At 53.3% G+C, this 26837-nt stretch overlaps 1 protein-coding gene across 1 annotated transcript; it reads left to right on the forward strand.

Annotated features, from left to right (window-relative positions):
* Positions 1-1199: 1199 nt before the first annotated feature.
* Rtn4r (reticulon 4 receptor) lies at positions 1200-26617 on the forward strand. Its single transcript, XM_071609156.1, has 2 exons — positions 1200-1333; positions 24927-26617. The coding sequence occupies exons 1-2, from the start codon at positions 1312-1314 to the stop codon at positions 26324-26326; spliced, it is 1422 nt and encodes a 473-aa protein (XP_071465257.1). The 5' UTR covers positions 1200-1311; the 3' UTR covers positions 26327-26617.
* The last annotated feature ends 220 nt before the right edge of the window (positions 26618-26837 follow it).

Raw genomic sequence — 26837 nt, forward strand, 5'->3', positions numbered from 1 at the left:
AGGGGACTAAAAAGCTCTCAAAATTAGGACCCTCCAGCCACAGGGAGGGGCCTGAACCCTGGTCTAGGCACAGTGACCTACAAATCGGCAGTAGCTCAGTCAGCCAGGAGTACTCTGGGCTCAGAGAGGCCCAGCTCCCAGGATTTCTCATCGTGCAATGCAGCCTGCAGAGACACTGGTGTGACAATTGGCTGAAGATGCCCAGGGTGCACCCAGGAGCCACCTGTGTCTGCAGGTAGATCCCAGCAGGAATGGGAGATGGGATACTTGCAAATGTATGTGGGGAGGGGTGCAATTAAGTTCTCTGGTCCCACAGCTGGGGCTGGTTTGGTGGAGGATGGGGGAATACTAAGCAAGTGGATTTGGAGGGAATCTTCAGAGTTTGGAGCCCCTATACCAAGGAAGGGATGGATGGGACACCTGCAGAAAAAGGGTGGGGACCATGCCTGAGTTGGCGCCCTAGGATCATTCAGAAACAGCCACAAAGAAGTTGAGTGCTCCGGAACTCCCTTAATCTTTGTGGCTACATTTTCATACTGAATCGTGGGTCAATACTCCAGCAAAGAGTTTCTGGGGGGAGGGTCCAAGCTTTGATGGAGCAAGGCAGGGAATAAACCGCGCAGAGGCCTGATGCATTTCTCCAAACCCCAGGCCTCAGAACAAAGATCTTGCCTGCTTGGGGTCCGGGCCAGCCTAGACGGCCACGCCCTACAGCCCGCGCCCACAGCCGGTTCCAGGACGCCATTCCCGAGGCCGCCTGCAGGGGCCGCCGCTTCTTCAGGAATGAGCCGCCTTTGTCTGAGGCCGCGCGGTGCGGGTGCTCTAGGCGGGCTGAGCGCCTCCTGCGGCCCGGCCTTCGTGCCCCAGTCCACCAGGCAGCCCGCGCCGCCTGCACCGCCCACGGCCCCCACAGGGTTCACTGTCCACCCTCCACCCGCCCTGGGCCCGCGCCCAGGTGAGCGCCCCGCCCGCCGCGAGGCCCCGCCCCGGCCCGCCCCGCCCCGCCCCGGCCAGCGGAGGGACCGGGCGGATTCCTCGCGCGTCAAACCACATGATCCCATAAAACATTCATCCGCTCCCGGCCCGCGCCGCTAGCGCCCCGCTAGTCCGCGCCGCCGCCCTCGCCCTGCGCGCCCGCGGCCCTCGAGCCCAGCCCAAGCTGGGCGGAGCGGAGCGCGCCGAGCCTCGTCCCGCGGCCGGGCCGGGGCCGGGCCGGAGCGGCAGTGCCTGGATGCGGACCCGGCCGCGGGGAGACGGGCGCCCGCCCCGAAGCGACTTTCGGTCCCCGACGAGCCTCGCCCGACCCCTAAGATGAAGAGGGCGTCCGCCGGAGGTGAGTGTCCGTGCAGCGCCCGAGCGGGGCTGGAGCTGCGGGTGCGGAAGGGGGACGGCTTGCCCCCTCTCGGAGGCTCAGGGCCGTCCAGGTTTGCAGAAGCAGAGGGAGGGGTCGCCAGGAAGCTTGGAGGACCACCGCAGTGCCGTGCTGGGCTGGGGCTGTGGGCGCCCCGGCCCTGGGAGGGCGGAGCCGGCGGCAGCAGGAAAAGTTGCTGCTTTCCGAGAAAGTTAACGGCGACGGCGGGGCTGGGGGCGGTGGTTCTGGTGTCCCTGAACCAGGTCTGGGCCAGGTCTAAGTGAGGGCTGCGGACTAAAAGGGTGGGGTCCGGCCTCGGAGCACCCGGACCGCGAAGGGGTTAATAAGCAGGGTTTGCAGAAACGTGGGTATTGAGTGCAGGTGGGGGCATCTTCCTGGCCTCCCGACTCACTTCAGAGCCTCCTGTTTCTTGGGGTCAGGCCAAATGGGGGTGAAGGGGGACGCTGGCGGCAGTAGAGGGCGTGGGGGACAGGGCGGTTCCAGCGTTGCCCTCATAAGGAAGGTGGTGAGAGGAGGCAGCAACGCCCCCCACCGTCTGCAGCCTGAGGTCCCTTACAGGACTTGATTGAGAAGTATGAGGGGTATTGGGGGGCTGTCTTCTCTGACAGCCCTGTGGGACCCCTCCCCCCACCGGGTGCAAGGATCCCGCAGTGGGGGCAAGGGAGGGTGGGCTTCATGTGGGTTGGGTATGCCCTGCCTGGGGGAGCTGGGGTGGGCACACAACCTGTCCCAGGTGTCCATCCCAGCTGGCCTGTTAATGTCCACTGTGCCGCAAGCTGCACACACGTTTCCTTGCACGTGCACATGTCTATGTGGGCTGCACACTTGCACGCCTCACATGCACATGCATGCCAGTGCTGCCCCAGTGTGCACATGTACAAACATTATGGGTGCACTCAGATTCAGGGTTCATATCCATGTCTTTGCCCCATCTTCACGCCCACGTCCACACATGATGCATGCAGCATGCCTGCTATGCTCTCCATGCTTGGCACATGCTGGGGCCCATAAGTAGAACCCACTTTCACACCTACATGTTCATGTATTGTGGGGGAAGGGTATCAGGGACACACAGAAGAGTGAGAAAGCCTCAGCCCCATGTCCATCTGTACATTCTGGAGTCTCCCCTTCAAAGTCCCTTGGGTGTGTGTGTGTGTGTGTAACATGGTATGCGTCTGCACGTGTGTGTCTGAGCGCATGACCATGTGTGCCTGTGAGCATATCGGCATGTGTTGATTTGCCTCAGGGTGTGGGTGCTCCTTGTGTGGGTAACCAGGAGAACTATGGCCGAATTTTACCCAAATCTGGAGCAGAAGCCCAGGAAAAGTAAAGTGGAGGTTTGTTCAGTGTCCCCATCCTAGGGGGTGAGGTGCAGTGTCTTCCACCCACCAGTGCTGGGACAAAGTAGTGGCTGATGATGGGCTTGAATCCACCTGGGCGCCCATTTCAAACCTCGAGGTCAACATCATGACAAACAGGTTAAACCCTGGATGTACTTGACTGTGGCTGCAGCCAGCTAGGGCAGATGACCCAGTATGACCTCAGGGAGGCCCTGCCTTCAGCATCTCCATTTCTCCTTGGTGGCAGCCTTCAGGTGAGAGGTTTCAGGTGGTCTCACCTGCACCAGGTATTGTATGAAATGCTGAGGGGATGGACACCAGGCTGGTGCAGGTTACAGATAAGGGTGATAGTGATCCACTTGCTATGGTGAATAGTACCCCGAGAGGGGGCTCAGAAAGGCAGAGCCACACGCCTGTCTCCCAGCCACAACCAGTATCTTCATCTGTAAATTGGGAACAAGTAGGTCATCTTTGTAGGTTGTGTGAAGGTAAAATATGCCAACAGAGGTTTGAGCAGTAGGACTGGCCATTACTCTTTACTAAGCCTCAGCCTTACTGTCTGAAAGGGGGTACTGCTTCAGCCAAGGTAAGGAAGAAGCGAGCTCCCAGACCAGGGGCTGAGCTAGGTGGTGGTCAGCACCCAGACTCCACCTGGTAAAGGGGAGCTCACAGGGCCTGATTCCTGGGTATGGTATGGCAGAAGAATAGTGGCCTAGATTTGGGTCCAGGCTCAGCCATCCATTAGCAGTGTGACCTTGGGTGTAACAAGTCACCTCTCCCTGCCTCAGTTTTCTTGTCTGTAACATGGGTCAATAATCAGTGGTTTGGGGGGCACTTCAAGGCTGATGCCTGGTGGGGCTGGCCCAGCTTTCCTGTGAAATTTTGACCCCCATTTTCTACCTTCAAAATTCCTCAGACACCTCTCCCTGACCCATCAGTCAACAGAGGTTTGCCTGAAACCCTTGCACTACCAACCAGGCTCCTCCCTCCTCCCCATTCATAGATGGAACCCTGGGGGCGTGGTTGTACACAGGCTGAGGCAGGAGGATCACAAGTTGAGGTTAACTTGAGCCACTTAGCAAGACCCTGTCTGAAAGAAAGAAAGAAAGGAAGAAAGGAAGGATGGATGGATGGGATGTACCTCAAAGGCAGAACATTCCTGAGTTCAATTCCTGGTACCACAAAAAAAGATAGAGAGGGAGAGACATCTACAGATGGAGCTATAAAAGCCCATTGAGGCAGACAACTCCCCTGGAGGCCACTAGTGAGTAGGGGTAACAGAGAAGGTGGAGGGCATCTAGGGAGCAAAGACACTGCAGAACACGTTTCCTCAGCCAGGGCAGCTCTGTCCCTCTGCCCCTCTCCAATGAGGGTCCTATAGAACCACTGAACCTGTTTTGTTATTCTGGGGATTCTTCAATCAGGACTGGCCCTCTTCCTGGGTCCAAAGGAGTGAGAGGGGAGAGGGAAGAGGGAGTGAAGTCTGTCCCAGCAGGTGTCAACAAGCAAGAAGACTTGTAGAAGATCTGTAGAGGAACCCCCATCACAAGGCTGGGTTGGGGCCCTTGAATGGGGGAGATCCTGCCATCCTAGGAGACTGGGGGCTAGTTCTCAACTGGAGGAAGGGCACAGTTTGTTGCTCTTTTTGATGCAAGTGATTAGCTGTCTGTGAGGGTCAGGGCTTGTGGAACCAAAACTTCCAAAAGTGTTCAGGCCCTGGGCTCACCCTCCCTCTACTGCCCAATCCCGAGCACCTCCCCCACCCCTTGCTCCTGCCCTGGCTTGAAATTCTGGCTTTGTGGCATGGATGCCTATGGCAGCCAGTACACACCAAAAGGGGTCCAGCTGGCAAAGCCAGGATGGTAGAGAGGCAGAATGAGCCCTCCTGCAGCCCTGGGCCTGTGGCCTAGAATTTCTCCTCAGGGGTTCTCAGTCTGTGCATCCGGAAGAAGGGTCAGGAGAAAAAAGACATTGAATGAGAGAGAGAGAGACAGAGACAGAGACAGAGAGAGAGAATGTGTGTGTGTGTGTGTGTGTGTGTGTGTGTGTGTGTGTCTGTGTGTCTGTGTCTGTGTCTGTGTGTCTGTGTGTGTGTAGTGGGAGGAGTAAATGAGCAAGTGACACCTACCCCAACCCTGTCATAGGGTTACTGAGGGCCCTAGGTACTTGGTTGTGCCTGGTCAGTGAAGTTCATGCTTCCAGGTACCCAGCCTGGTGACCCTGACCTCTGACCTTCAGGCAGGACTGCCCAACTTTCAGTAGCCACCCATGGTATAAGCCCTAAGAACTGTGCACCCTACCTCCTCTCCAGCCCCATGAGTACTCTCTCAGGGGCCAGTCTCTGCACCTCTTAGTGTCCTTGCCCTGTAGCTAGGTGCACCCATACCTGATCAAGGTCGTTAGCATCCTCCTTGTGACCAAATTCTAGATGTTGCATTTGCTCACCACCATCTACTCATTCGTCCATTCATTCCTGGTCTGCAGACCCTACTCTGAAGGAAAGTGATCTTCCCCTAGGGTTAAGTGCTTTAAAGGACAGACAGCCACAGAGCTACCACTGGAAGCCCAGCCAGCAGGGTGGGCACACAGTCCCACACCCCTGTGTCTCTCTACACCATCTCCGGAGTGCGTGGGCCTGGCTGGGTCCCACCACACCGGGTGTTTTGTGCTGCAGTTTCTTCTTTTGTCACTGTATTTTAAACATTTTGCACATCGGAAACTATTCTTGTTCATCATCCTTTACTGGTATGTGTGGAATCCCTTCCAGAAAATGCACCATAATTTATTTATTTAAATCTGCCTTGGCCTCTTATACTGGCCACAGCCATGTAGCCAAACTCTAGAGATGCAGCTCTCCTCTTATACATGTACCCCAGCAGGTTCTCAGCTCTAAGGATGGCCATCTCTGCAGGGGTTGCTTCAGGGCCCCTTCTCTCCTACCCTCTTCACATAGCTTCCAGCCTCACCAGCTACGTCCTAATAGTCTTCCCTATCTCCGGTGGAGTCCATGGCCCTCCCCTGCTGTGGGAGGATAGAGACTGAAATGATGGTGGCACTGACCTGCCTGTTTTGATGGCAGTCTAATGCCTTGTTCTGACTGTCTTGTTCTAATGGAGGCTGACCATGGTCCCTGATTACCCTCCTCAGGGTAGCTAGACCCAGGCAGTGGGGCCAGGAGACAGAGGCTATTGGTAGACCTTCCTAAGCAGCCTTGGAGAGCTGCTGAGTAGACAGAAACCAGAGTTCCCAGGTCAGCCCAGTTGGACCTGGCAGGCAGTGAGCCCCGTTCAGCACTCTGATACATGGACCTGGGCTGATCTGGGATGTAGGGGTGTTAAGAACTGACTTAGCCTCATTCAGATAGCCTGTCTCATGCCCAGGGGTGCTCTTTGGCCCTCCAGTCAATACCTCAGCATTCTTAACTGGCTCTCATGAATCACAGTCCATGGAATTGAAGCTCCACAGTTGGTAGATGTCAAACAAGGGTTTTATGGTCAAATTTGGGATCAGTTGGGTTAAATGGTGCTGAAAATATTTCTTTTCTTCTTTACTGCAGAATATCTCAGGGCCTTGGTTTTAGAGTGGGGTAGGTAATATTCTCTCTGATAGACATTCCTATGTGCCAAACTTCAGGGCCTGCTGTACCCAGGAACCCACTTGGGGCCCTGGTGACTGGGATGCCTTAGAGAAGTGGAGGGGGAAACCTTTGGGTCCTCAGCAAGCACAGGCCCTGAGATAGGTGGGCAATCCCACACACACATCTACACCCATGGGGTTCCTGATGGGTGGAGGGATCATAGTTTTTCCCAGCAGTGCAAGGCAATGTGCAAATTTAACCTTTGGATTTATGACTCTATTTCTTTGCAGCAAATGTCACGGGAAATGTCAGGCCAAGGCTGAAGCTGGGCGAGGGGCCCATCAAGAAAGAGGATGGGGTTAAGGAGGCTGGAGGACCCAGGGAATTAAGCCAGGGTGGGACTTCAGGCCCCTCACCACCTCCCGGGAGCCCTCTCAGATTGCTCCTTGCTTGCCTAGGTCCCCAGCACTGTGTCCTCAATTTGTCCCAGCCATTGTGACCTTGTTAAGATGTTGCTTTTATTCACCCTCCTGCCAGGGCCCAGATGGGGCCGGCTCAGGGACCTGCCAGAAATTCCCCCCTCCCCCAAGTCTGGGCAGCCATAGGATCAGCTTGTGCAATACTGGCTGGCTGTGTGACCTTGGGTAGCACCGCCCTTCCCTGGTCACTGGAGGCCTCATCTATAATCCACGGCTGTTGACCAGAGGTGGTGTTCCTGGCTCAGTGCCCTCATGAGTAGGAAATACTCCAAGTCCTGGGATTGTCGGGTGTGGGGCTCTGGGGGAGCTAGGTGGGGATGGGTGCAGGGCCAGGATGAAGATTGGCTTGTAGCATCCCATAGCAGCTCCAAGGCCTGGAGCAGACTCTGCACACTGTAGGTGCTCAGTAAAAATAGTGAGTAACATGGAAGGCAGAAAAAGTCTTAGGCTGGCTGAGAATCCATGTTCACCATGGTTACTTGGCCCCCTATCCCTCCCCCACCACATACAGCTCAGCCTGTCTTGTCACTGGGCTCTGCACTGGTTCTCAGATCTGGAAGGTTGTTCAGTGAATGCTGACCACCTCCCTGCCATATGTGGAACCTATGCAGCTGAACAGAGGGTCTCGGACTCCCTTGGCTACTTCCTTCTAACAGCTCCACATCACCCCTGTACACAGCTGCACTCCACTGGGCATCCAGGATCCCCAAATTCAGTCTATGTGATATCATATCCTTTGTATTGGACATCCAACCCCACAATCCTGGCCTGCCCACTCTACCTATCCCCAAAGACAGGTTCATTGAACAAAGTCTGACCTTCTCCCTGACCATTCCCTTTTATTTCTCATGGCAGGCCTGCCTTATTAGATCACCCCCTCCACCTCCTGGCTCAAGACCACAGACACCCCTGCCTACCATCTTATTTTCCAATAAGATGGTATTTTCCACCCTTCCTGCCTAAACCCTCCCAAGGCTGCCTCTAGGTGAAACTTTTTCTCCTTACTTTCAGGGCCTGAGCCAGAGGGTCTCATGTAAGAACTTTTTCTTCAACTTTTGCTGGGGGAAGCTCCAGGTGCTATTTCTTGTAACCCCATCTCCATGTCTCCCAAACAGTCTAACCCTGGCATGAGAGTGCAGAGAGCCATTAAAATTGGGGTGGATATATCTGCAGCACCCCATATAGGGAGGGCCCAAGTGGCAACTGTCAGTAAGAAGCAGCATTCTCACCAAAAATGCCTGGGTTCCTCTATGCCCCAGAGTCAGCTCTGGGAGATGCCAAAGCCAGGGACCCTTAGGGCTGGCTGTCTAGCGTGGGCTAGTTGGTGGGCTCTCTACCTCCAGCCTCTACCCCCAGCCTCCCTTCCGTACATGGATGGTATGAAGGTGGATTCACTGGTGAGGGAGTGCTGCCTATAGTGCCTGGATCCTGAGAAATTCTTTTGGATGCTCTGGCCAGTTCCTGGGACTCTTTCCTATGCACTCTAGAAAACCTCCTATACTTCATGCCCTGAGCTTGGGAACTCACTGAGGAAATTGAGACTGTTGATGGCACTTCAGGCCCCTTAATAGGAAATGAGGCCCCTATCTCCCTGAGCCTCCTTCCTACCTGTCCTGCTCCAAGGAAATCCAGGGTACAACCCAGGCAGCCAAAGGCGATAGGCATGTGTACCCTACAAAGATTCCTGGAGCAAAAACCTCTGCTGGGCTGTGGAAGGCACATAGAAGGAACTCTTGTCTGGCCTCTCCCACACAGGTTCTTTTCCATCAAGGTCTATGCTGGCCATTCTATGAGGAGTAAAGCATTGGTTCAAGCTGTGGAGAGCCCAAATGGGACCTAAGTCATAGTAGGATGAGGGTGGGGCTGCACAGGTTCCAGGCAGGTCTAGCATCTGGGGATTCCAGAGGAGAGGGGTGTTTCCACTTCTCAGTGAGGAAACTGAGGTTTAGCTCAAGTCCCTGAACAGGATTATGGCCATAGGAACTTTGTGCTTAGAGGGACATTTGAAATTTTCTGTCTTGAAAGTTTGGAGGCTTTTGTCCCACCATTCACTTTGAGCTGGTTTGGTTGATGGTGCCATGGGAGGGGCTGCATGTATTCCTGCCTAGTCCTTGTAGGAGGTCTGGGCAGTGGGAGGCTGGCCCACCTGTCCTCTGGGTATGGCCTCCACCCCAGAAGCTCTTTCCTTGGGCTATGGAGTATGCTGCCTCCCCAGCATTGGCCAGCCACCAGAAAGACTAAGGGAAGATTGTGGGCCAAGAGGTGCCACACCCAGCTTTCTTGGCCCTACCTGTCTGCATGCTGTACCCAGCCAGGAACCTAGGAGTTGGCCCTAGTGTACCTCCCCTTTCATCAAGCTCAATCAAGTGCCCTCCCCATATGTTCTCAACTGTCAGCTTCTCTCATCTACCCTGGTGGAGGCCTCAGGTCTCCCTGGATACATTCAGTCCCCTTTGTCCTCAGAGAGCACACAGCTGGCTAGTCACACCTTGCCCAGCCCCTATCTTCCAGTACTCACTGGCCTACAAGGGATGAGGTATGTGGCCTATGTGCCTGGGACTTGCCTCTCAGGTCTCCTTGAGGGCTACAAATGAACCCTCCAGGGACATCTAAGGAAGCAACAGGACTATTCATATCCTCTTAGCTGGGAGATTCTCCTGCCCCACCTGCAGAGTCCATGAGGGCTATGATCTTGAGTGTGGCTTAGCAGGTGAATTGGCAGCATCCCCTGGGGAGCACACCCCCACAACCCTCTGTGGGATTAACAGGTATCATGATGTACATACAGTGGAGAGAGAACAGATCCTGGGCAGGTTCTACCATGAAGGAGTCTCTAGAGTCAATGACCTCTCCCCCTATTCTCTCAGTGAATTATTCCTGGCATCAGTTCTAGGTCAGTCCTGTGCTGGGTAGCAGGGACCCTGAGAATCTTGCAACATAGTCTGCTTTCAAGACTTCCCCAGGTTCCAAAGAGATGCTACGAAAATCCATGAGAAAGAGAAGTGGTAGTGTGAGTGCCATCAGGGCTTGTGGAGAGAACTCTAGGGCCCCCACCAGGTCTCATGGAGGTACTGAAGCTGCTGGCCAAAGGGGAGTGGTCCCTGGCTGCCAGAATTCCCAGAGCAAAAGGCTAAAAGATGCTAAACAGCCCCCTGCACTAAGGGAGTGAGTGGGGCACTGCATGAAGATGTAGAGGGTGGGTTAGCCTGGCCTTAGGTGGGGAGGGGTTGGGGGAGAGGAATAGATGAAGAACTTACCCTCCCACCACCATCCCAGCGGGAGGTCTGCCAGTGATTCTTTGTGCTCCATGGCCTGACACGTGGCCCCTGCACACTGGGCCGTGTCCAGGCTGTCTTTCATCTCCTTGCCTCGGCCCCAATTTATGTCAGACAGAGGCTGACACAGGGACAGGTGTGACAAGTGTCTGGCTTCCTGTTCGAAAATTGGCAAAAGAAAAACTCTCCCCATAAAGATATTCCATCTACATACCTCCCGGATGTCACCGGGAGGACCCGTCACGGCCAAGACAGATGGTGGCCCTAATGGACTCCATTCTTCACCTGCTGCCGGAGCTGCAATCCAGCCCCCAAGGCAATGGAGCCCTCCCTGACACTGTGGCCTGCCCATTCCCTCCATACCCACAGAACCTCTGTCACAGTCGGACCCCAGGGTCCCAGCGTCTCTACCCCCTGCTTTTAGGACAGAGCACATTTGAGCCTCAGCTTTGGCACAAGGCAGGAACACCTTTGTTCCTTTCTCTGGCTAAACTCCCTTCCAGTTAGTCATCCTAATCACCCCACCTGGGATACCATCACTGTCCCAGGATGTCCAGGGAACTCTGGAAATTGGGATCCCAAGCACATAGGTCACATGACAATCTTCATCATGCTGTCACTGGGTTTTAGCTGTAATAAGGGCCCTTGGGGGTAGCAGGATGTTGCTCTGCAGTGGAAACTATAGACTTTTAAGCTCCCAATCTTAATGGCTCATTTCCTGCTAGGTACCAGACATCATGTTCATTTCCCCACCTTGTGTGGGGCTACCAGGTCCAGTGTGTATGTAGACCTCACTCAGCCAGATTGATGCTCTTTCCCCACCAAGTACTCCACAGATGGGAATGGATAATGGCCCCAGGCAGGCTTTCCACGTCCTTGGAGCAAGACTGTCTTAAGATGAAAAGGGGAGTTGGGAAGAGTCCAGCCTCCTGAGGGGTCCAGGAGAAGAGTGGCCTGGGGGGAATATGCCTGAGACTGTGGCAGGCACTGGAGGAGGGGAGTTGCCTGAGCAAAGCAGTCATGAGAAAGCTAGAGCCTCGCAGAACAGTTAGTGTGCCAGAGTTAGGGTTACATCAGATGCCAGCAATGCCCCTTCTAGCTCCAACTTGACCTTGGAATCTAGGTTTGGCTTTCTTCTCTATAGAGTGGGGACAATGGTGAAGGCTGCCAACTCCTGGGATGATGAGCCAAGCATTTCCTCTTTGCATTTGCCCTGTATATATGTGGCCCTATAGCACCCTGTGAGATGAATCTTGTGATCTCCATTTTCCATGTGATGGAATGAGCGCAGAGATACTGCAGGGCCTGCCTGAGACAGAGTTCAGGGCCTCCCTGCAGGGTTATAGGTAGGGACCTTGTGCCATAGAGACTCATGAATCACCCACCCTTTCACCTGTTCTAGCATTAGTACAAGACCAGCCAGAATAAACCAAAAGCAACTTTGTGACATTTTACAGCATGCTAGTCAACCATGATACTGCACCCATGGAGCCCACAGACTAGGGACAGTCAACAGAAACAAGCCATGCAGAGGCCTGCTAAGTTGAGCAGCAGGAAGAATGAGGTAGAATGGGTACCCTGGCAGTGGACAGGAGGTAGAGGGTGGATGTCAGGAGGACCCTGGGATTGGTCCACTGATCTGCCCATCTGTATCCCTAGTCCTCTCATTTCACAGATAAGAAATCCAAGCTCCAGATGGGCCTGAGCTGGGCCACATAGGTGGGCTTGGAGGTATCTGAGTCTCACTGGTTTGCTGCAGCCACAATGAGGGGATGAAGGAATGTTCATAGGAGCAAGTGGGCAGGCTTTCTGAGGGCCTGGCCTGGCAGGGAGGTGTCACTGCTGGTGGATTAGGATGTAGAGTTTTAAATGTGCATTCATAGGACTAGGTACTGAGGCCTGGGCTAGGGTGCAGGGCACTGCTCCTAGCAGGCTGAGGCTTTGGGAATCTCTGGAAGTTGGAGACCTGCCAGGGACATTGGGTGCAGGGAGGACAGGTATATCTGACCCAGACCTAGGCTTTCCAGGGACCCTTTTGTATTTGGCTAGAGGAGAAAGGGAAGAGATAGGGTGGCTGTGTTCTGAAATCGTTAGGACAATTACTAGGAAAAAGACAAAAGGTCTTTCAGGTTTGATAATTGAGAGCCTGTGGGTAACCTGAGCAAGGGGTCCAGGGAGGGCAACTAGGAGGTAGATGTGTCCTCTGGGGTGAAAGATCAGACAGTATAGATCCTCAGGGGTTACTTGGAAGGAATGAGTACAGTAAGATCTGGGGATAGCCACTGATTCCTGGTGGCTCAGCTGTGGCTACTGGTGGTCCCTTGGGCTTAGAGTCTCCTTTCTGAGGCTGGTCCTTCCTCAGCCCTAGGAGCATCTGTGTCCTGGGCCAGTAGACTGGATCAGGCCTCTTTTAAGAACTGCAAGGGGGTAAGGTGGGTGGGAGAGGCAGTGCTGGGAGCCTGAGCTGACCCCCTCCTGAGTCCTGGACCAAGGTGCTAAGGAAATGAAGCTAGAAGTTCCCTGCCTCCACCTACTCCACAGCCCTAGGGCATCCCACCCTCTTTCCCTCATTCCTGCAGGAGCACCCAGTACACATGTCAGCCTCAGGATGTAGGGATGTAGCCAAAATACACTGACCTCCTTTTCTAGGAGGCAGTGGCGCCTGGGCCTCCCACCCGCGCAGGTGAGAAGCCGCCAACAATTTCCATCCCAAATTGATTTCAAATAAGCAAGAGTTATCACACACAATCATATAGGAATAATTTATCACTCGTTAATAAAAGAGCAATTACTTATTCACATTGTCCTTGCCTGAGCACATAGCAAGCTGTGTTGCAGGAATGCACTGGGGTCTCTCACAGAAGTGGAAGATGCTTCTTCATTTCCAGCCAAGGTCAGGTCTAAGGCCCAGTGGCTGCAGACCCTATTCCAGTGGAAGGTGACCCCTGCTGGGTGACCCACCAGCCTGGTGGGGGAGGTGTCTTATGACAGAGGACAGGAGCAGGCAAAGATAAGGAGGGGTCCAGGAGTGAGTATTTGTCAGGATGTTAGGGGCTGGGCCAGGTGGCCATGAAGGAACATCAGGCAGATCAAGGAGGAGTGGCAAAGAAAGCTTGAGCACAGAGAATTTTAGGCCAGAAGCTGCCCTTCAAGTGTCTGGATTGCAGAAGCCTCTGTAACCAAGAGCCCAGAGTGTCCTTGGATACCTGATGTGTCTTCAACCACGCTTAGCTTAGTTGGGGGGTCACAGAGCAGTGCTTAGGGCTCAGACTCTGCCCCAGATGCCAGATACCCAAGGCTGTGTGTGCAGGGGCTTTTTCCTGCTGCACCTTGGAGACAACACTTTCTAACCCACATTTGTCTCCACCTTCTGGAGGATGCACTTTCCTTTCTTTTTTTATTATATCTAAAATTTCAGTGCCAAATATGCATGCTTTTGTTTTTAAACTACAACATTTTGGTCAACAATATCTTGCACAAGGTTAAAATCTCTACCCAGCTATTGATCTGGAAAATTGGTTTGTTCAACTCCTGCCTGCAGTCCTCCCTGGAGGCAGCCACTGTTACCCCCATTTCCTTTGTTAATGATGACCTTTGCATTTCTGAGGCTCCCACACTAGCCCCTCTCTTGCATGGTCTTTGGTTTTTCCTGGGGTTTATACTTGACTTTGGTTTTTGGTGTTTTGTTTTGTTTTCCCTCTTGTCCCATTTCATGAGCTTATTCTTTCCCATGTCAGAGTTTATAGTGGGTTTCTTTTTTTCTCCCTGGAAAGATCTCAGGCCCTTTTCCTTCTACCCCCATGAATTCCCTTAACCACTATTAAGGTTACATCCAACTTTCACTGTATGCACTTTTTTCCCTCTAGGTTTACACTCTTGTTTAGGCTGAAGCACAACCCCAACTAAACAGTCTAAGGAAGGTATAGTGAAGAACATTCTCTGAATCCTCCCATGGCTGCAAATTTGTTTAGCTGGATTGGCTGGCTCCAGAATGCCATTTTGAAAAAGGTGTCCCCTCAGAGTTTTGAAGCTATTGTTGTCCTTTGGCATTCAATTTGGTGTGGGGAAGTCTAATGCCACCTTGCATCTTTTGTGATCGACTTTTCTTCCTGAAGCTTCAGGCCTGTCTTGATCCCTGTGTTATGAATGCACAGTGAAGTACTAGGTTCTCATCTTTGGGAAATTTTCTGGTATAATTTCTTTGATTTTTTTTATTCTCTATTTTCTCAGTTTCCTCTTTATGGAACTACCCTAAGACAGATGTTTGACCTATATTTGTCTTCTGAATCTCATTCATTTTTTTCTTCCTTTTTATTTTTCTTTCTGAGAGATTTCCTTGACCTTGTTTTCCAACCCTTCTATTGATTTTTTTTTAATTTTAGCAATTCTATTTTTAATTTCTAGACATTCTTTCTTGTTCTGGTGGCTCCTTGGTCATAGCACCCTGTTCTTGTTTTAAATCCTCTTCTATCTGTAGGAGGATACTAATTAGATTTTTCTTCTAATTTGGAGAGAGATCAAGCTTATCCTCTGATAAGTTTCAAGCATCAGGCAGGAGCTATCCTGGGTACCCCCAGAAGACCCCTTCTCTGAATGTTTCCATAGGGGAAACATTTCCATAATCCTGTTTCCTGCCTTTCCAAGGGTGTTCTCTGTGTCACCATCATCTCAGGAAGGGGAACAACACATGTCTCTAACATAGATCACAGTGTCTAACATGGTGGTGGGAAGAGGAAGGGGACCACCAGTGTTGTATGCAAAGCAGCAGCAACTTAATGCTGAGTGAGGGTGGGCATCTCTCAAGGTGAGGCAGGCTATGCTGAGCTCCAGATTTATCTGCCAGCTTCCTTTCGCTGCTGAGACTGAAATTGGGAAATGACTGTAGGTATGTTTGTCATGCAGCCTGGCCAGCATTACCTCCTCCAACTTAGACACAGCTGAGCTCCTGCCTACATATAGCAAGATCACGGTCCCACCAGAAGGTTACCTATACTGGTCTTAGGTACCAGGACCTAGATTGGCCTCTAGATAGGCAGAACACTGTTCACAGAGGCCAGACCTAGGTGAGACTATGTCTGAGATCCTAGGGAGGTGGGTGCTAGCCCATCATTATCCTCATATTGTTGGTGTGATTACAGACAGATGGGGCTGACAACGTCTCCAACTAGTCTTAGAGTGGGTACAAAGGCTGCATCTGAGTCCAGGGCTAAAGAACCATCCCAGGGTCTACCCTCGGCCAGTCCAGGGAAGGAGGCCTGGGTTAAGGATAAGGTGCTTTAGGGCATCAGGGTGCCCAGAGTAGTTGCTGTTTCCTGCTGTGTGGTCTTTGGGGCTCATAGTTGGCTCTGATCATAATGGAGAGGTACCCTAGGGCCTCAGTTATGTGCCCTATCCCCTGGCCTCTCTGATGCCCGGCTGGTGATCTTGTCATGCCTCAAGACTGTTGTTTGAAGAGTGGTGATGATAGTCACCTCTTCGCTGTGCTATGGGAGAATGCACTGTGGGGATGTCATGAAACTTCCAGAAATAAGAAATATCCACACAGTGGACTGTCCCAAAGAAACCAGAGACTACCATTTCCCTCTTCCTTTCCTCTGCTTTCCCCTGCCCTGCCCTGCTACTGGGCCCTGGTGATTCTAGGGGTATGACAGTGTTCTGACAGTGCCTCCTTAGGAGACAGATGTTCATCCAAAAAGCCCCTGTATGACCTCAAGGCTCTGATGCTAGAATGGGATTTCCTTGGGCCAAGGCGTCTACCCAGGGATGTCTGATGTCTGTATAGCCTTTGGGGCTCTCTGCCCTTGTATGAGACTGGCTGTGTTCCATGTGGTTCCAAGTCTGCCCCAGACTGCCCTTCATCCAAAAGCTTTGCATAAGATGGTGGTGATGGTGATAATAGTGGTGGTGATGGTGGTGATGATTGCTATAGTTTGGATCCTAAATGTACCCCAAAGGCCCATGTGTTAAAAGCTTGGTCTCTTGCCTGAGGCAGTATTGGAAAGTATAGAATCGTTTTAGAAGATGGAATCTTTCTAGTGGAAGGAAGTTAGGTTACTGTAGGCATGGGCTTGAAGCACATACTGGAATACTGGCCCCTCTTCTCTCTCTCTCTCTCTCTCTCTCTCTCTCTCTCTCTCTCTCTCTCTCTCTCTCTCTCTCTTCTCGCTTCCTAGCTGATGAAATAAGCAGCTTCCTCTGCTATATCTTCCTACCATGATGTGCTGCCTCACCACAGGCCCAAAGGCAACAGAGATGAAAGACCATGGAGTGAAACCATAGTCAAAATAAATCTTTCCTCCTTGGAAGTTTATTTTCTCACATATCTTGTCATAGTGATAGAAAGATGACTAATGCAGTGACAGTGATGATGACGATGATGAAGATAATGATGGTGGTAGTGGGAGTGATGATAATAATGACAAGAATAGAAGACACCTCAACAGCCCACATTCCCTTCATGATGCTGGACATGGGACTCCATAAGTGGCTGAGCCCATGGCCATCAAAGGTAGTCCAAAACTGCCTGTTTGTAAAGAGGCACTGACCTGCACGTGTACACTCCTTCCAGACCATGCCCACCCTAAGGACTTAGCTTGGTGCAAGTAGGTCAGCAAGCATCCTTGATGTGACTAGCCAGAGCCCCTGGAACATGGTATAACAAGAGGCCACCCAACCTCAGCAGGATCCTGGGAGCGTTAGATTGGCATGGAGAAGCCATGGCCCCAGAGGCCCAGCTCAGCTAAACCACTGCCTGCTCAGAAACCATCTCCCCTAGATTTGTCACCCTTGGAAGTGCCATCATCCTTTCCTCCCATGTGAGGACTATATTGCTTTGTACCTCCTCCCAGTGCCTAGGATGGCTGACTGGTCCTTACAACTAGTTTTATTCTCTTTCTTGTTCGTTTATTTGTTTGTTTTGGTATCAGGGATTGAACCCAGAGGTGTTTAGCCACTGAGCCCATCCCTAGCCCTTTTTATTTATTTCTTTATTTATTTTTAAATTTTGAGACACAGTCTCATGAAGTTACTGATGGCCTCGCTAAATTGCTGAGGCTGGACTTGAACTGGAAATCTTCCTGCCTCAGCTTCCCAAGTTGCTGGGATGACAGATGAGTGCCACCTCACCCAGCTCTTTGTATTTTTAAGTTGTCCTTTTATGCATGTTTGGTTACAAGCCTCCTGACAGCCTCTTCAGCAAAATAATTGTTTTTCCATGGGCCTGCCCAGTATTTCAGAATTTGGTACGTCTCTCCTCATATCCTTCACCCGCAACCCAGTGAGATGCTAACCTTGCCCAGGTCTCCAGGAGGGTTGACACCACATCAAGTGAGATGCCTCTTGGCTTTTCACATTCAGTCACATGGCCTCAGCAAGACAGTGGTCCTCTCCAACCCTTGCTTTCCTTTTCATTTAGGTGAGAAGTTGAGTAGCTTCTACTGGGCCATTGTGAGAGTGAAGGTGGCATCACCCACATGTAGCAGGGGGTCAGTCATAAACCAGGTCAGCAAACTGTTTCTGTAAAGGGTATAACACTAGATCACCCCAGTGTTATGGGCCACATGGTGGTGTGTCTTAACAACTCAATCCTTGCCAATGAGTTGTCTCAGACAATACTTGAACACATAGGTGTGGCCTATGCCAAAAACACATTATTTACAAAAAGCAGCAGCCAATTCTTGAGCCAGTTTGCCGAGTGCTTGTAGAAAAGGAGGTAAGAAGCCCCTTGTCTTTGATGAGGGCTTCCCTCTGGCACCCTAGGTTCTCTGGTCTCACCATTCCGACCTCAATGGGAATTACTGCAGTGGGTGTCCTACCTGTCCTGGCCAGGCACACTCACCAGCCCTCACAGGGATTCTTTGTGTGCTGCCAATGTGCCATGTGCTGCTACCTCCCTCAGCTCTTTCAAAGGCCTCTGGGAAGCAGGAGCAGCCCCTGGTCAGGAGGATGTGCCAGGCGAGGGCTATACTTAGATGGCTCCAGTGGCAGCCTGGCTGGCTGTTCTCCTAACAAGAGGCAGGATGGGCTGATTCCAGAGGGTGGCCTCAAGATCTGCATGTATGTGACTTTTCAGAGCAGAATGAATTCTGCCTGGGAAGAGGCCATCTACCTGCCTGGCTGGTCATGTTTTACAAGTGCTGAGGGCTCAAGAAGACATGGAGAGGTTTCTAACCACTTCCTCCCACTATTGTGAGAGTAGACCCTCTACCAGCTCCCCAGATCTTTGTGGCCCCAACATAGCAACCCCAGCAGCCCAAGACCTAAGTATACTTACTCCTGTTCTGTGTTCCCAGGATGTTCTCCTATTTTGCATACTAATCATGCTAACAGTGCATTCTATTGTGTGTGCCCTCTGCATTTACTCCCATTGTTTGCCCCCCCCCCATGCACTCTTATTGTCTGATTTTGTGCCTTTGAATATGTGTTCCTGTTGTACATACCCCTTGTACATACCTGGGTACTTCAAGCATCCCTGTCAGAAGCTGATACTCTGAGCCTCACAGGCAATGGTCAGCTTGGTGTCAGCAGAAGATCCAGGGTTAGCAGCTCAGGTCAGGGTGCTAGATCTGAGAGTGGGTGTGGGGCACAAGGGAGGGCAAGACCCAATACTGTGGACCCTGCCAAGCTGGGTATCCTGGAAAGGGGCTGGGTGGGCAGATGGATGTGGGGGGAAGTGTGCAGCAGTACTGGAGCCCAGGCCATGGCACAGGAGTTTCCATTCTGAAAACCCCACTCCCAAGGGCAGGGGCATGTGAGCTACTGGCTAGCTCCTTATCAGTTCTCCTGAGGACTCAGGACTGGATCCCAGGCTGGTTGCTGGACTAAATTAGCCACAGGACCATAGTGAACTATCTTGGAGACAGAATCCTTCAGGTAATTAGACAGTGGGTGTTTGCTGCCACCTGAATAAGGAGGCACAGGAGTGGCTACCAGCCAACGCTCAAGGAGACATTGACTGAGTCCATGGAATTGGGCCAGCCTGAACTATCTGTGTCCTAGGGCAGTATGGGGCTTTAGAGAGAGCCTCCAGGTACTTATGGATCCCCAGTGTAAGGCTCACAGGTTGGGACCAGCAAGATGTGCATCAGATGGGAGCATGTGATGACCAGGTGAGTTTCTGGAGCCCTTGGATGGGCAGCTCAGCCTTAACCAAGAATGAATTCCTGAAGTCTGGATCCTGAATTGTGAACTCTATACACCAGAGGGTCTGCTGACAGTGGACTTCTGGGCTTCTCCCCAACATCCTCATGCTTCCTTGTGCTGACTCTGGCCCATAACACCCCCCATTCCCCACTCCCAGTGAATGGCACCTGCTATTATACTTCTTCTTCCATCTGCAACACACAGGACAGACCCTGGGGCAGGGACCTCATGACTTATGTTTGAGGGAAACAGGGAGGAGTGAGTGAGTAGGTGGCCTCTGTTGCAGTGTTTCTCTTTGTGAAGGGGCCCTCAAGCCAGGACCCTCCCCTGCCAGCCTCCATGTCCTTAGCTTGAAAAGGGCTCAAGGTAGACACTAAGGGTGCTGTGTTGGCTTTTTCTTTTCTTTGGTGGGGGAAGGGTGGAAAACTTGGGTTAAGGGTGTGTTGGGTAATAGTCTTTCAGTGCCCCTGTTGTCATGGGGTTGGGGTAGGAATTCTAGCTTCCCCCTAACCAGCAAACTTCATTTTCTTCATCTATAAAATGGGTCAACAAAAGTTGACCCTTAGGAGTCATCAGCAGACTTAGGGACTTAGCCCCAGGCCTAGGTCTAAAGGCACCCTATTCTCTCAGGTAAAATCCCAATGTCACAAAGCAGACAGGCTGGGCAAGAGCAAGGCCTATGGCCAGAGGGGCAGAGGGAACACCTAGCAGAGTCAAGTTGGTCCCAGCAGCTCTGTCCCAGTCATAGTAGGATTGCAGGTAGGTTTCTGCCCAGACTAGTCCTGTTTCCCCACTGCACATGACTGGACCTGAAGCATCTCAACTTGTGTCAGGTGCTCTCCTGCCATGGTTGGTGGCTTTGCCCATTATTGACCTGACATGTATGCCCATCCCTGCAGCCAAGATCAATAATGAACGGGGCCTCTGGGACCCCTGGACAGTGTAGCAGGGGCTGGGAGCCACACTCCTAGGAGACACAGGGTGATCTGACCCCCTCTAGAGCTGCTGCTACCCTCCTGTCTCTAGCATTTAGGGTGTGGAAAGGGCACAGGAAGCACCATGGGAATTTGAATTTCCCCTTCACGTGTCTGCAGGCCTGAGAGTGGATGGAGGATGGGTAGTGTATGTGAGAAGTGAGGATGAGGGGGACAGATGGCTGGTAGGGGGTGGTGAGTCAGTGATGGGGGGCTGGCAGGAGTTGGGGGCAGGCACAGTGAGGGGTGCCCTGACCCTTTCCAGTGTGGGGATGACACTGGCCCCTCCACCCCCGCCCAGAGCTATTTCTGGTCTCAGTGTGCTGAGCTGTTCTGCCTTGTAACTGTGGTCTGTGACGTGACCACTTCACAGGGACATTGTTGGTATCTGTTGGATCTATGAATCCTGAGATGACCAATGTCCCAACCCCTCTACAGCCTTCTGACCCCAGCCTCTAGGATAGGGGGCCCCAGCTCAGGACCTCCCTGAAAATGTCCCCTTCCAGGCACTAATGGCACAAGAGAAAATCATGTGCTCCCAGTACCTACCCAACAGGCTTGCATCCTGGACCCCAGCATCCTCACAGCCACTGTTCCTGCCCAGGCCACACAGAAGCCAAGCTTAGTGTGTGGGCTGGACTCTCTTAGAGGTCACCTTCAGGCCGCTCTGTGGCTCCTGCCCTTCCCTTCCCTTCCTACTGGATGGTCTTGAGATAAGAGCAGGACAGGCCTTAACCATTCACTGCCTCAGTTTCCTAATCTGAAAACAGACTGGTAATATTGATCAGAAAACTGATTCTTATGTAGTGCCTGCCACCTCAAGCTTTTTTATCCAGCTAGTCCGATCTCCCAATGATTTTGTAGGGTGTTTCTCTTGGGGCAGGTATGAAGACACTAGGGCACTGAGCTGGTGGTTGATGCTCTGGACTTGTAATACTGACAGCCCTGAACTGTCTCTTGGCCTTGTCAGGTGGGGACAGAGATGTCCCCAGGCTAGGGGAAGGCACAGAGTAGGAGGTGCTGTGAACAGAGGGTCCCTTGGGAAGACACCAAAGATGCCAATCCCACCTCAGCTCTGTGGGCTGCTGAGGTGAGCTGCTGACCTCAGCAGCAGCCTGCTTGCTGGCTCCTGTGCTCCTGTGGTTGCTGGGTGAGTCCCGAAACCTCCCTCCGCTCCCCCTCCTTCCCTCAGCACATCCTTCTATCCCCCTTGCCCCCTCCCCTCTGCCCCTGCCCTCCTCTTCCTGGCTCCTCCCATCTCCTTCCCCTCTTCTCTTTCCCCTCCTCCCTCTCCTACCCTCCTCCCATCCTTCTTCCCCTTCCGCACTCTCCTCCCTCTTCTCCCCTCCTCCCCTCTTTCCCCCTCCTCCCTCCCTCCACCCTCCCTCCTGCAGTGAATGTGAACCTGGGCTTTTTGCTCATAAGACCTGATGGTGCAGGATGAATAGTATGTAGCTCAGTAGTTATATCCCATTCCATCTGGCTGCCTGGGGGGACTCTGGACTAGTATCCAGTCACTGTTCTTCCTGGGAAATTTCGATGCCTTCTGGGCAGGATGGATAGCCCTCTCCCAACCATGTCCTCATACCAGCATGGTTTCTGAACCAGACCTAGGAGCCCCTAGCCATGACCCAGCCCCACCGCCAGAGGGGCCATCCATGAGGAGAGCCCTGGAAGAGACCCCCACCTGGCAGGTCTGACAAGAATTGACCTGAGAATAGCAAGAGGGGCACCAGTTTGTGCACAGGCTCAGGTGGCCACAGGGCTGGCCTGACCTTGGGGTGGCTGCAGGGGTCTGAGGGGCAATCCACGTGGTTCCTATGTGTGAGAACTGGAGCCCTTGCAGGTCTGTTTTCTCCCCAGATATTTCTGGAGTCACTCACACTGGATGATCACTGAGAGTCGGGACCTGAATGAGATGGTGAGAGTGGCAGGGGTTGCCAGGCTGATCTCCAGGAAGAGGGCAGAATCTCCTGGGAGAATTAATGGTCAGGTTGGAGAGAAAAATAGGAGAGATGGGCAAGGAGGGGACCGGCCCTGGAGGTCAGGAGCCCTGTAGTTCAGAAGGCTACAAAGGCCAGGGGGTTGGGCCAGTGAGGCTTTTTGGGGGGTAGGGAGGGGTTGCTTTCCAAGGTGGAGAGCAGGAAGAGGTCAGATGGGGCAGCCGTGGCGTAAGGTCAGGGCACACCCTCCCGACTGCCTGGTTGGGTTTTCTGTATTCCCTGGGCCCCCACTGTGAATACGAACCAATGCCGCAAAGTTGGGTTTGATTATCTCATATAAAGATGCCCCCTCATGCTTGCTCAGCGGAGGGGTTGCTATGGAGACCAGCGGGCAGGCCCCAAGGGGGGCCAGGCTGGAGCCAATTACTGTGGCTGCAGCAGAAGAGAGCCCACCCCGGCCGCTGTGCTGACAGCAGGGCCGGTGCGGAGGGCCGACTCTCAGAAGTTGGTTTCCAAAAAGCAGTTGTCTCGGCAGGAATAGAGCCTTGTCTTTGTGCCTGATACCTGCTGCTAGCAGGGCTGAGTGCCACGTGGCCACTCTCCCAGTTGCCTGCCTCCCCTGCGTGGCTCAGTCTGGAGTCAACATGGGCATCTATACCAGTGAACTTGCAGACCACACCTCAGGTCTTGGGGTCCACAGGACATAGTGCAGTGGTAGCCTAGCTCAGTCATGATGTGAGGGACATGGTCACCATGTATGGTAGGTAGCACAGAGAACTTATCATTATGGCACAGAGAGGTTGGTGGGATGCCACAGTTGGTGATGTGCACAGTCTGTGGCATGGCTTGACTGGTGATATGGCCCAGTCATAGCAGTGAGCCTGACCAGTGAGCACTGAGGGCCCCCACCCCAACCAGCCCCAGGTCTTTCTGAATTCCTGGGCTAGGAAATACCGTTTATATAGCACAGTGCCTGCCTGTGACAGCAGGTGAAAGAAACACTGTGGGAAGATGCATAAGAAGGAAGCAGGGGTGTCAGTAGTTTAAATAGAACATCAGGCCAAAATGCCTCTCATGCATAGCCAGCCTTGGGAAGGTTACCCAGGGCTTGGGGTTCCTGGGCTTCTGACTTTCTGGACCAACAAATGGCCCCAAACCCAGCAAGGCAGAGTTCAGAAGAGGAGACTCCTGGACAGGCTCCCAGGACCTGGGGACATGTTTAATGACTGTTAACACTTAACTGGTTTGCTGGGACTCTGGATTTAGAGCAATTGTTGTGCCCTAGGTAGAAGAGGACCCCTGTGGCAGGGGGCCCAGCATAGCATGGAAGGCCCAAGGGTCACAGTCCTGGCTGGTTGAAGCTAGACCATGGCTCTCTCCCTTCTCCCTCTTGACTCCAACCCCAGCACTTAGCCGGCCTCCTGTCTGCAGAATCCTGCTCTTAGCTAGCTGCCAAGGAAGGTGTTAGCTGTCAACACAGGTGTTAGCTGTCAACGAAGGTGTTAGCTGATAACTCAAGTGTTAGCTGATAAGCCATAACCCTCCCAAGGGGATTCACATTTTAATAGACTCACTCCTGAAGGCGAGGCAGGCTGAAAAAACCTTCAGCATTCAAAGGGGGCAGGGAATCTAATGGTGGGATAATAGACCCTGCTGTTGAGGCCAGGTCTCCCTAGCCCCAGGAGAAGTCACTGAAGGCCCAGGAGTGTCTGTCCCTTCAAGGGAAGAGAGGGTGCAACACCATGAGCAGGGGGAGATTGCTGCTGGGAGGCTGTCCCAGTTGAGTGTGCACCTGGGTTGGAGAGTTGAGGGCAGCTGGGACCATGCAGTGACTGGCTGGGAAGAGTGAACTCTTCCCCTGGGAGGGGATCAAGCAGAGAATGAGGCCAGGGGAGGAGGCTGCAGGAAGGGTTCCAAGCCAAGTCAGGAAGTGCTTAAAAGGGAGGATGTGTGGAGGAGGGAGCAGCCTGCTCGGGGCAGGGTACTCTGGGATGGGGACTGTACTCCTTCACCCCATGCCCTTCCTATACCCAGACCCCTGTTCCTGTGATAGCAGAGGTGCTAGTTGGTAGACTCACTCATACCCCCTGGAACCCATAGTGGCTGTTATTTGTAGTTTTTTCATTAAATCACAACTCCCCATTGTGAAATGAGGGGGGCTCCCCAGACTCCCAGATGCTAGGGTTTATCAAGAGCTACAAGGGCCTAGGCAAGGCATAGGGTTCTGAACCTCAGTGTGCCTCCTTCTGCAATCTGGGAGGAGGATTTCTGTATAAGCTACCCAAACCTCAGGAGCTGACAGACTAGGAATGAGGGTTATATTGCAGCTCCACTGCCTGAACCCCACTTCCTAGTAGTCCCTGAGCTCAGTCTGGGTGGTCCTACAATGTTTGCCAAGAGCTGGTCTCCTCCTCTCCAGCATGGCCTGCAAGCTGTTAGAGGGCTGGGTGCAGGCAGACCAGGATAATGCTTGGAATATGGGGATGGAGACCAGGCCCAGGGAGACTCTGTTCACTAGAGTCCCAAGAACGTATATGCAGATGTGAGCAATAGTCCTTCACATAGGTATTTGTTGTGTGACCTAGTAGGCTAACTTTGATAAGTGGGTACGAGTATCTGGAAGGGTGCAGTGGGGAGTCTATAGACATGGTTTCCCAGAGTGTATGGCTCCAGGCGCAAGTTATAGCCAAGCATCATCTATGTAGTATGAAAGCAAGGATCCCCAAACCTCCAAATCCCAGGCCACATCTCAGACCTGGCCCCAACATGGCCTCCCAGTCCCTTAGGGATCTCTTACCCCTAACCACCCTTTCTTCTACCCACAGGAAGCCGGCTGCTGGCATGGGTGCTGTGGCTACAGGCTTGGCAGGTGGCAGCACCGTGCCCAGGTGCCTGTGTGTGCTACAATGAGCCCAAAGTGACAACAAGCTGCCCCCAACAAGGCCTGCAGGCTGTGCCCATTGGCATCCCAGCCTCCAGCCAGCGCATCTTCCTGCATGGCAACCGCATCTCCCATGTGCCGGCTGCTGGTTTCCACGCCTGCCGCAATCTCACCATCCTGTGGCTACATTCCAATGCACTGGCCCGGATTGATGCCACTGCGTTCTCTGGCCTGACCCTCCTGGAGCAACTGGATCTCAGTGACAATGCCCAGCTTCGTACCGTGGACCCTGCCACATTCCAAGGCTTGGGTCGCCTGCACACATTGCACCTGGACCGCTGTGGCTTGCAGGAACTGGGCCCTGGCCTGTTCCGTGGCCTGGCCGCCTTGCAGTACCTCTATCTTCAAGACAATGGGCTGCAGGCACTGCCAGACGATGCCTTCCGTGACCTGGGCAACCTCACGCACCTTTTCCTTCACGGTAACCGCATCCCCAGCGTGCCTGAGCGCGCCTTCCGTGGCCTGCACAGTCTTGACCGTCTCCTCCTGCACCAGAATCGTGTGGCCTATGTGCACCCACACGCCTTCCGTGACCTTGGCCGCCTCATGACACTCTACCTGTTTGCCAACAACCTCTCAATGCTGCCTGCAGAGGCACTGGCACCTCTACGTGCTCTACAGTATTTGCGGCTCAATGACAACCCCTGGGTATGCGACTGCCGGGCACGCCCACTCTGGGCCTGGCTGCAGAAGTTTCGAGGTTCCTCATCTGAGGTGCCCTGCAACCTGCCCATGCGCCTGGCTGGCCGTGACCTCAAGCGTCTGGCTGCCAATGACCTAGAGGGTTGTGCTGTGGCAGCCAGGCCATTCCATCCCATCTGGACCAGCGGGGCCACTGATGAGGAGCTGCTGGGGCTGCCCAAATGCTGCCAACCGGACGCTGCAGACAAGGCCTCGGTGCTAGAATCTGGGAGGCCAGCCTCTGCTGGCAATGCACTCAAGGGGCGTGTGCCACCTGGTGACAGCCCACCAGGCAACAGCTCAGGCCCACGTCACATCAATGACTCTCCCTTTGGGACCTTGCCCAGCTCTGCTGAGCCCCCACTGACTGCACTGCAGCCAGAGGGGTCTGAGTCACCAGGAGTCCCCACCACTGGTCCTCGTCGAAGGCCAGGCTGTTCCCGCAAGAACCGCACCCGCAGTCAGTGTCGTCTAGGACAGGCGGGAAGTGGGGGCAGCGGGACAAGTGATGCCGAGGGTTCAGGTGCCCTGCCAGCCCTGGCCTGCAGCCTTGTGCCCCTTGGCCTTGTGCTGGTACTGTGGACAATGTTTGCACCATGCTGACCAGCTACGACCCCAGAACCTCTCAGCAGCCAGGTGTGTGTACATAGGGGGTCTCCCAACATGTCGCCAGCCAGCGCCAGGGACAGGTCCCGTTGGGCAGGCCAGTCCTCCCTGATGGACGCCTCCCCACCAGCCCAACCCCATCTCCACCCCATCATGTTTACAGGGTTTGGGGCAGCGTTTGTTCCAGAACGCAGTCTCCCACCCGGATCGCGGTATATAGAGATATGCATTTTATTTTACTTGTGTAAAAATATTGGACGATGTGGAATAAAGAGCTCTTTTCTTAAACTATGGCCTCTCAGGCTGAGGTGCTATGAGTGGTAAGAGGCAGGGGTGGGACCAGGTGCTGCGCCTCACTGGACACCATCACACAAGGCCCCTGAGGAGAAGTGGAGTCATCCAGCTGCATGCACCAGGTATGACATGGTATCCCTGCCAACCTCTGAGGTTGCTCCTGAGCCCAAACACCTACCCTGAGAGCTGGACTGACAGAGCATATGCCAGGCCC

The sequence above is a fragment of the Marmota flaviventris genome, chromosome 1 (genome assembly GCF_047511675.1).
Source record: "Marmota flaviventris isolate mMarFla1 chromosome 1, mMarFla1.hap1, whole genome shotgun sequence".
Taxonomy (NCBI): Eukaryota; Metazoa; Chordata; class Mammalia; order Rodentia; family Sciuridae; genus Marmota; species Marmota flaviventris.